Source organism: Stylophora pistillata, chromosome 5 (assembly GCF_964205215.1).
Source record: "Stylophora pistillata chromosome 5, jaStyPist1.2, whole genome shotgun sequence".
Classification (NCBI taxonomy): Eukaryota; Metazoa; Cnidaria; class Anthozoa; order Scleractinia; family Pocilloporidae; genus Stylophora; species Stylophora pistillata.
The window spans coordinates 3559996-3570691 of record NC_142523.1 but is presented as its reverse complement, the minus strand read 5'-3'; the positions used below and the strand labels follow the sequence as shown (position 1 = coordinate 3570691).

The 10696-nt window shown below is 39.8% G+C and overlaps 1 protein-coding gene across 2 annotated transcripts; it reads right to left on the bottom strand.

Moving 5' to 3' along the window:
• Nucleotides 1-1031: 1031 nt before the first annotated feature.
• On the bottom strand, nt 1032-9536 carry LOC111335642 (monocarboxylate transporter 13). Of its 2 annotated transcripts, none has more exons than XM_022941623.2 (4): nt 8744-9536; nt 4350-4909; nt 2952-3321; nt 1032-1869 (listed from the first exon to the last, which is right to left on the bottom strand). In XM_022941623.2, the coding sequence occupies exons 1-4, from the start codon at nt 9021-9023 to the stop codon at nt 1592-1594; spliced, it is 1488 nt and encodes a 495-aa protein (XP_022797358.1). In that variant the 5' UTR covers nt 9024-9536; the 3' UTR covers nt 1032-1591. The 2 variants fall into 2 exon arrangements, with proteins under 2 accessions (XP_022797358.1, XP_022797359.1); XM_022941624.2 differs by having other exon boundaries at nt 3240-3321; nt 8744-9535.
• Between the last annotated feature and the right edge of the window lie 1160 nt (nt 9537-10696).

Here is a 10696-nt window from a genome sequence, read left to right as displayed (position 1 = left end):
GTTCATAATGGTGGACATTTTCCAAAGACTTCCGACTTCCTTGGTAAAATCATTCCTATTTCAATCGATTTCTTTTTCATTCTAGAGATAATTTCTCTTATCATGATCTCGTGCTGTTCATGTGAAAGTGGTCTATTTAGATATGTAAAAAAGCAGGATGACACGAACAGTGTGATTTTGTCTACTGAAAAATTTCCATAACAGCCCGATCCCCCTTAAAGGCTCATTAAAAAAAAAAAGCTGGACATGCATCGGAACGGAGAACATGCCGCGCACAGGAGCGGCGCAAGTCCCCATCCAAATGAAGCGAGAATGGAAGAATTGTAAAGTGACTTCTCGCTTTTATACGTGGAATCACGGCATCTATCAGCAAATATTCAGCCAGTAGATAAGAATGACTCGTGACATTCAAATCTCCTTCCGAATTTTGGCTCAAAAACTGGTCAAAGTGGGGTGAGTAAGGGTGAAAGAATGCCACAGGGAAATCACAGGCCAAGATTACGGAAGGATGTTATCAATTTCATAGGCATTTTAATCAGGTTTTAGGCCTTTTCAGGTAATAGTTTACCCCTTCTATTTAAGGGAAGTTGCGATCTGATGCTTATAAATTCTTAGTCAACCGGAAGTAGATCATTACTAATTCAAATTTCAACAATGAAGGCTACTCAAGATGGTTGCCAAATCACGACGTACATTGTTAAACCAAACAAAATTTTATTACAGAATTCAAAATTCACTTCAACGCGGTCAAGTCAAAATTTCATTGAGCCAAAGCCTTTGCATTGATCAGTGCTTTAACCCTTAAACTCCCAGAAGTGATTAACATCCATCTTCTCCTTATAAAATCCATACATTATGGAACAGAGAGGCACCGTAAATCCTCTATTAAGTCCCCCTCTCAAATAAGCCCCCCTCTCAAATAAGCCCCCCTCTCAAATAAGCCCCCCTCTCAAATAAGCCCCCCTCTCAGATAAGCCCCCCCTCTCTAATAAGCCCCCGGCCCCTTTTCAGAGGAGGAAAGTTCATAAGTCCCCCTCTCTATTAAGCCCCCCTCCCCCAATCCTTATTCTTGACAAAAAAATTAACGTTTAACGTGGACTGATCAGTTATGATTTATTCAGGCTGGAAGTTCAAGTAAAAATTGCCGAAGAACATGAGACCGAAAGCACATTTTTGAAGTATAACAATTTTGTTTTTGTTACTTTTAGGCTCCGACAAGTAAATTAAATACTTTTGACAGTGACTTTAATTGTACAACGTGTAAGTCTACTCTGCCCCATACCACGGTATTTTTGCTACAGGTGATGCGTCTCGCTAAATTAAATAAGCCCTCCCTCTCTTTTAAGCCCCCATCTCTATTAAGCCCCCCTCCCCATCAAAAGTGATTGGAAGTAATAAGCCCCCGGGGAGCTTAATAAAGGATTTACGGTGATGGGAATACTCAAAATTATCAGGTAGAAGTTGCTATCTTGATCTAACGCCAAATTCTCGAAACTAATTTACAAGGAAATGTATAGCGACCAGAGGGGAGAATTAACAATCAGATCTTGGGAGTTGTAGGGTTAAGGCAATTATTCTCAGTTCTAAACAATCATATGACCGTCAATCTCTCCACAACTAACAAAGATCTTTCGTCTCCCGGTGGGGTTAACACGATTTTCGGAGGACAAGAACAGCGTCGACAGCTTGAGTCCAATCCATCGCAGTGTTTAGGAGAAGACACCAGACTAATGACGTCCTGCCGGCCGAGAGAAGTCTGGTTTGACTTACAGAGAGCGGCGAAGAGCAATAGAAACGCGCCAAAAATCATGGGTCCAGCAGCCAAATAAAAAACAGGTTTAAACGTTTTTAGATGGTCGTACATGAAACCTGAAAATAGAAATGACATTTTTTCCCGCTAAGAATTTATTTCGTACGTACCTGTGGTCGAACCAAAAGCCCCACCCAGCCCGGCTTCCATAGCATGAGGCGTCTAGGAGCATTAGAACTTCCCTCCCCCCCCCCCCCCCAACACGAGAGGATGCCAGTCCATCGCAAAATTACCCCCTATTCATGTTCCCGTTCAGGGCTCGTACCCAGGCCTCTCGACCAGTGCCCTACACACGCCTAGATTAGTAATTGTTTCAAGATCAATCGCGCCTTGAGAAGAGTTGACAGGGTGTCCTGGAAATTACAACGGCAAGATTTTTTTATCGATACAGATAGAAAATTTCAAAGAAGAAGTATCCTCTAGAAACCGGACATCGTTCATTTCTGACAATTGGACGTATTCATAAACATCAAACAAGAGAATATCAATTGTTTTCTCGCATCAAGCCATTTTGAAATTCTAGCTAAATAATAATAACCTGATCGTCCAATTGTGTTTAGAATTCCACTGTGTGTGGCCATCGAAAAAAAATTCACTGACGTGACTGCACACACAAAGCTGCAACGCGCTGTTAAAAACAGTTTTTGCTTAGGTTATCGCAAAGAAATTCAAAGAAATCACTTGGAGGTGAAAAAGAGGAACGAAACTCAATAATGTCACAGGCAAGTGGCCAGGGTGCTAAGCAGAATTCAAACTGGTGGTGTCCATACTTGAATCGATTTCTAGCACATTCGAAGTCGATTCCGATATGACCTGGGTTCGATCCCATGACTTAGTATGGTGTGTGGTGGGCTGTGTTCATTGGTTATTCTCGTTCTTCCACCCAGGGTTCTTCTAAAAGTTCTCCAATGGTCCTACCTCAACTATGGGGTATATGTTTGATAAATTTGTAATAGTTTATCAGATGAACATCAACGAGATGTCATGTTGATCTTGATATTAGCTCAGTAACACCGCATTCAAGCAGTGAGCAAAGGGGCTTCTATATCTCGAGATATTCATGGAAAAACAACTACCAAATTGTGAATAATCTTTAAGGAATGGGAAAAAATAATAAGGGAGATCTAAGTATTAACGTTACCTGCTGTTGGAGGGCCTAATAAATAAGTGAAGGACTGGCAGAAAAACAAGATTCCCCAGGCAGGGGCAATTTTGTGCACCCCCACAATGTCCAGGGTCACAATGGACATGAGTCCGATATAGGAACCATCCAGAATGCCCAGCACCACAACATACACGACAAGGGCCCAATAGGAACTTGCTAAGGGACATAATACCGAGGCTAACCCAGATAAGAACATGCATGAACGGTATATATGAATGTTTTTAAAAGAACACGCATCCGAGATTCGCCCGAAGAGCAACCGACCGAGAGCCGAAGAGATTCCGAGATAGGAAATGAGCCAGCTGCCTTGGGACAGCGGTATTCCCAGGTCTTCAGAATGTCGCACCTAACGAAAAAGAAAAACAATCTATAAATTCCGCGGTAATTGTTCTCCTTTCCATGCAATGCATTTTCGAGATGGTCACGTCAAACTTTCTGTATCGAGTTTCTACCTTATAGGTCTATGGACTTAAATTTTAAGCATAAGTGTAAAAGTATTACATCAACTATAATCTCTCGGACGACAAGCGTTCTATCACAAACTTGCAATCTGATTGGCTACGCTATCCATGGCTATTCCGTGATAGATGATGAACAAAGAAAGCAGCTTAACGGCGTGAGGTCGTTAGAGAAACGTGAGCCCGTCTTTTCGTTAGATACTTTTAAACGACGGCTAAACATGAAATGAATAAAGGCTGATAGTTTCGAAAGAAACTGTTTGGGGCTGCGTCGGTGGGAGTAACGAAAAAATTTGGATATATCAACAAATTTGAAATGGTAAATTGGCCACTGTAACGATTACAAATGCTGACGTTTCGAGCGTTAGCTCTTCGTCGGAGCGTTAGCCCTTCGCTCCGACGAAGGGCTAACGCTCGAAACGTCAGCTTTTGTAATTGTTACGGTGGCCAATTTACCATTTCAACTTTGTTGATATATCCAAATTAAACATGAAATGGTTTTTAAAACAACTAGATTTTTAGACAACGAGAGGTCCTCCTTTTCGGCCAAGTGTGTTACGCCAGCCAAAAAAAAAACATAAATTAATTTTTAACGCACCGCGCGGAACGGAAATCTGGGAGTGAGGTGCGGCGCGTTCATCCCATGCACCTCCCTCCCAAACTCGTTCCCAGGGCCTTTTCCCCACCCGTAACTAAGGGAAAAGGCCCTCGCTCCCGGAAATCTGTATCAATTATTTTTTCTATTCTCATTTTTTGGCCGATTTTTATTTTTGACTCGCGCGACAGACTTCTCCGAAAGGAGGGACTTTTCGTAGCCAAACACGTTGTTTGTCCTCGATTATTTGCATGATAATTTATACGGTCTTCTTCAGTGTAAGAATTTCGAGTCCATGATCTCCTTGTTAAAAAGACTTACTAGGAAAAAATGCGGTATAAAATAACCAAACCCTGCGATAGTAGTAGCAACCGTCCATAGCACAAAGCCTCGATTATTTAACACTGACATATCAAAGCACTGATTTCTTTCAGCGCCGAGAGGCACATGATTTTGTCTGTTCACGGATCTGTAAACCAGTCCTGTGATAGCCATCATTATTCCGCCTAAACCCATTATTCGAAAAGAAGATTCCCATCCGTATCGTTGCACAATGAGTTGTAGGGTAGGTGGGAAAATTACAGTTCCAAAACTGCTTCCTGACGCAACAATACCGGTGGCTAAAGAAAGATGTTTGTCGAAGTAGTCCGCTGACACAATTAGTGCCATTGTCGCACAAAGACTCGTTCCGATACCCAGTAGCAGACCGTAGCTGATGTACAAGAATAGAAGACTGGGCGCGTATGAGCTGAGAAAGAGTCCAACACTCATAACTATTCCTCCAGCGATCGTGACAACCCGGACACCATAACGCCCCGCAAGGGAACTGGTGACGGGGCTAAAGAGGAAGAGGAGATTCACAGATATTGAACCAATCCAAGCTGAGGAAAAAATTAAGCAGAATCTCAGTTAGTTTTGATACATAAACATGTTTTTAACATTTGTTTACAGTGGCCTAAATTAGCTACTGAAAGTTAATCTCGTCATGTTTATTGTATAGAGAACAATTCTTAAAGTTCGTCTTTCGATAAAAGTGTCAAGTTTCCTCATCCTAGAGGAGGCGCGGTGGCCTCATGGTTAGTGCGCTCGACTCTGGATCGAGTGGTCTGGGTTCGAGCCCCGGCCGGGACATTGTGTTGTGTTCTTAGGCAAGACACTTTACTCTCACAGTGCCTCTTTTCATCCAGGTTTATAAATGGGTACCGGCAATTTAACACTAGGGGTAACCTTGCGATGGACTGGCATCCTATCCAGGGTGGAGTAGAAATACTCTTAGTCGCTTCATGCTACAGAAACCGGAGTTAAGCACCGGCCTAATGGGCCACTAGGCTCGTAAACAGACTTTACTTTTGCCTTTCCTAATCCTAAGGCAAAGAGCTTCCGTGATATTAAGCTTCGTTCTGTTAATTTTATCTCTACGAACTCACAATGTTTATTGACGATTAAATAAAATTAAAATTTTGCCACACGCATGACATCACGTTCGTAATTTCTCCTCATCACCCTTAAATCAAATACAAAGGTCTTAAAAATATGACCATCAATTTAAGAAGCTTCAAAATTCAAATTCTCCTTGCTGTTGCCAGAAGAAATGTAAAGAACACGAATGTTAGGGTTTATTTACAGGGATGAATTGAAAGCGATGGATCGGGGAAAATTGGGAGCAGAGCTGACGGATTCTTTATGCGGCTTTTTGCCGATTTCTTCGGCTCAGCCTGGGAAAAAATCCACAAAGCAACTAGTTACGCTGGCTAAAAACGCAACGATGGGAACAAATCTGTTTATTTTCCTTACAGTATACAGACTTTTAATGTAAATCCGTTATCAGATGACACGAAGATATACGCAGCTGGTTTGAGAAAACTAACTTTGCATGAGTTCCATGCATGTTGAAGCCTTGCGTTGAACTTTCTAGTTTCATTCTTAGTTTTTGGTGTATTTTTTATGAACTTGGTTCGTAATGCTGATATAATTAACGATAAGGAGTCATGTTAATTGCGGTCAAATAGGCTATAGTGTTTGAAATATCCATTTTCAATCGTGGACTTCCTGTAACATGCACGTACTTTGTAAGAAGGCGGAAAATTTATGAATGTCGAGGCAAGGAATCTCTAGGTTATGAACAGACCTTCCTTTTCGCGAAGTCTTCTGCGCGAGTCCAAAAAAATCAGCGAGAAAAACATGAATATGGTGGCTAGCACATTGCGCGGAAGTCTGAACACGAGGTGCACGCCGAATGGTAGCAGAAAAGACTCTTTGTTAGCTTAGATTAACTGGAAATCTAGATCTACTTGTTGTTTAACCGAAGCGCATAAAAGGAATAATAAACCCGATTATTTTATTTATTTTCAACTTTCATGTTCCTATAGTCACGAAAAAGATTCGCGGCATCGGCTCAAATGCGTCATTTATTGATGGAAAAGATAAAAACAGCGAAAATTAAAGGTTGCCATTAACTGTAAATTACTGAGACCTTACGTAAAAGATTCGCCCAAAATGCACCCTGTAAACGAAGCAATTAAGGTAGATCGGAAATTTCTATAAAATTAATTTGTTTTATGTCACCCGCGAGAGAAATTCACGGCAGCATGACGTAATTACTAAGAGCTAAAAGGATTGTCATACAGATTTAATTATACCAATGAGAGAAAAAAGATCACGCAGAGCGAAATCACCTCTTTTTATTTTAAACATAATGCTCTTACGGTCATGAGATTTTTCTTTCTTCGCCCCCTCCCCCCTCCCCCCCTCTAAGATTGAGTGCACTGTCGGCATTCTTTAATCTTTGTGAATTTGCTAAGTTGACGCCGAACCAGTACTTTTGTAAGAGAAGAGAATTTGTTTTAGGATTTTCTATAAAGAGTTACGCCGATTTTCTACTGATAAAAAAAGAAAAAGAAAAATAATTGTCAATTAAGCTAATTAACCTTAATTTTAGGTGCAGCAGCTGAAACCCTCTATACTTTTAAGCAGTTTTAAAATAAGTGTTATTTATTTGTAACATTGTAACATGTGTGTGATGAATATCATGGGTCAGAGGAATGGAGTCTTTTATTTCTTTTTCTCTTTCACTCACGCATCTGTTTCCTGCTGTTTTAGATCTGACATTACTCTAATTTTCCAACTGCATGTGGTCTAATTACTAGAACATTCAACCAATACATCTGCCTTCAGAACACAGAGGAGTACTTGTCCTACATGGAAATTTTATCATGCGAATGTACAGATTAATGGAACACTTCATCACAGAGGATCGAACAATTGATCAAGGAATCAGAGTTTGCTTTTGTGCCGAGGAAAAGTTTTAGTATTATTATTATTATTATTATTATTATTATTATTGTTACATCGTTTAAAACACAAATTCAATGGAAACAAACTCGTTCATGTGCACAGACTGATAACCAACTGATTGTATTATATCCTTCTTTTTTTCGTTTCGATTCGTCGCTTTGAATTTGTTTTAGTTTGTTTTCAACTAACGAATAAGCGCCATGTAGTGTGATTAAATAACGCGATGACTTTTTTATTTTCAATCTCTGAAGAAATTTTTCGTGTGGCTTTACGGGTGAGCATTGTTATTACTGACCGCTAAATAAACTCTCGCAGGTAACAACTTTTTTAGTCATTTATATTTGCATATGATTATGTTATGCGATAGTGATATTTTTGAAAATCATGATATTTTTGAAAATCATGATAAAACCGAACACAAATTTGTTTCCACATCTAGAACGTATTCCTCGATAGTTATTCGCAGAACGAAAAGGAACTCTTACTTTAAGAGCCGAATTAACTGTTTTAATGTTAAAATCAGAATACAATAATAAAGCCAGGCGGAATTCACGAGTCAAACAAACGCTGAAATATGTCGCTTAGGACATATCTGTGTGTTTGGTATTTCTGCGCGGTATTCTGTTGCTATCATTAGCACAGCTATTTTTTTAAGGACCACAGATTTTTCTAAATCCTTATTGTAAATAATCCCGAACTTGAATAATTGCAGTGTTGAACTAGGCCTCCACGGGTGCTTTTAAAATTTGCATAAGACATTCAGATCTTTCTGCAAAATGAACCTAAATTTTCTGACAAATATCTCAAAAATCGTCATTCGATTTTCGGTTTCAGCCTGTCGTTCTTTCTGCTGTCAGCACTGAATCGGTAATTCTACACCGTTGCTTTTCATTTGAAACTCGAGATATGCGTCTCTTTGCATTCGTAGAATATAGTACATTTCTAGCTAGCACAGCGAAACGCTATCGCCATAGAAAAATTCAATAGTCCATTCTTGAAACACGAACTTATCCTGTGTTCTCGATAATTTTTGCGTTTCGTCGATAGAACATTGCACTAAAAATATTTACATCAGTCCTATCGCAGAGAGGTCACTTATTCAGCAAATGATTCGCAGAGGTGATTTGAAGGACGTATAAATACTGATTCGGAAATCATGTGAATACATTTCTAAGTGTGGGTTTTAAAAATTGCTACAACCGTAATTTGAAAGGGCTTACTTTGACAGATAACTCTAATTATGGTTTTCATTCCTACAGCTTTTTTGATCGAACGTTGTGTATTAAGGCTTGTAATTTCTTCGAAGGGAGATAGCCACTTTATTTGAAATGCTCCTCATGGTAGCTTTTAGTGACATAAAATACTTAATTACTATGTACGTTGTAAGTGTTTGAAGAAAAAATTCGCGTGTATATACTAACCGGTGCTTGCTTTGTTTGCTTTGAAATGGTCAAGTAGCACCACAAGAAGAACACCGAACGACGTATGAATTCCATACACCATGAACATGACGAAAAATGATCCTGCACACACAACCCAAGCCCAGCCGCGATCTTTCGCCGAGCTCGTGGTGCACTCATCCGGCAGTTGCGTATGGTTATAGTTTATCAAAGTGATGCTTCCCCCAACGGGAATCGATGTAAGATTTTCGATATTCGTGGACGAATGCGATCGTGTCACGTCCAGATTCCGTGTGGGCATATCGCTGGATTTGACAGATACGCTTTTCAGATTGTAAATAAAGTTTCTGCAATGTAGCAAATCGTGGAAAACAAATCAAAATGTCGCCCTGGCGGCTCGTCAAGCCTCAAACTTTTGATAAACGTTTCCTCCGCTCGACTTTCTCATTTATAATTTTGCCGGTAAATCGTGGATACATCAATTTAAAAACCTGTTGAAACGTGAACGTCCAGTTTGCAAAACGGGAAGTCATTTGCAGTCCGCAATAACCTAATTACTTTTCATTGGTGGAATCACGTTCATCCTAAGATCACCATAATCGCTTCACATTATGGCTTTTCTTTCGTCGCAGTTTATCGGCAACAGAATTCGCAGGAAGCAGTGTGCAGCAGAAATGCACAAGAAGATGCAAAGCCAGTTGTTTTCTGATTTCTACTTCTTTTGAGCATGCATCGCTGAAAGTTTGATTTTGTAAACCCTTTCCATGCTTACATGTCAGAATTTGTTTATCTCTTGTGTACGCGCCAGTGGGAAATTTTTTAGGGGTTTCCGTCATAGCTAGATTCTAGCCAATGACAAAGGGGATCTTTCGTGAAACCGCCCGGAGTAAGATGTCGTAACAATTATGTGTAGTCTATACGCTACTGATGCGAAAGAAAACAAACTTGCAAGATGTAAAGAACCTATTCGTTACTATATGTTCATCTTATTTCATTCATTGTGCTCAATATTTTTCTAATCAGTGATTTAATTTGTCAGCGGTTACAAATTCAGTTTGATCAGTGCCACGCTCCTCACTAGCGAAAACAGCGGTCAAATGTAAAGTTTGTACAAATAGGTCAAGTTTTGCCAGCTACAAACCCAATTTCCGCGCAAAATGACAAGGGAAAACTTTAGAAACGTACGATGTCGCGCAAATTTGGCGAACAAAATCGAAACTTTCATAGAAACCTGTAAGAGAAAACAAAAAAGGAAAAAAAACACTTGTTCTTGTACCCAGAACCTGCCGTGGAAAGCCCTGGACGATTATTACATGTGATTTCTATCGCAGTTTTATCAGTTTTTAACTTAGTGTCTTTTTGTTTTATACGTTCAATCTTATATATATTTTAATAATTTTAAGTATTATTTCATAGTTTTCAATTCTTATTCAGTAGGACCCCGTTGATAACATTACTTTTGTATTGAATGCTATCCTGGATAAATATTTCGAACGTTGTTCAAGGCGTCATATTTTCCCGTGGGCGAAAAGACGTTCGTACCAAACCGAATTAGCGCCCCCTCAACCCCTCGATTTAGCCGACCGCGTTTACATGAAACGTGAACGGCAAGATTAATCATCAGACCTTATTTTCTCTCCATTTTTTTTTTTTTTTTTTTTTTTTTTTTTTTTTTTCACGTTTGCCGGTTGCGCTTTGCTGTCTCTACTTGAAAGTAACCTGGTTCGCGTTGGCCTTATACGTAAGATTTCAATCACTTTTGCTCTTAAAGAGTAAAGTTAATTGCCGGGAAAAGGGCACCAAAACTATTCCTTGTAAGTCATAAAAGGCACCTTCAAATCCTCCGTGACGTGAGCTTACAGGAAGCTTAAGCCGCAAGGTTAACGCCATTTTACTTGAAACGTGAAAGGGCAAGCTGACATTCGCCGCGTTTCACGTAAACGCGGTGCTAATTCTCTCTATTATTGAGTGAGC

Coding starts and splice junctions, on each gene's coding strand:
- LOC111335642 (XM_022941623.2), bottom strand. CDS start 9,023: ATGCCCACACGGAATCTGGACGTGACACGATCGCATTCGTCCACGAAT. Junction 4,910..8,743: donor AGCAAACAAAGCAAGCACCG/GTTAGTATATAC, acceptor TTTTTTCCTCAG/CTTGGATTGGTTCAATATCT. Junction 3,322..4,349: donor TTATACCGCATTTTTTCCTA/GTAAGTCTTTTT, acceptor CTTTTTCGTTAG/GTGCGACATTCTGAAGACCT.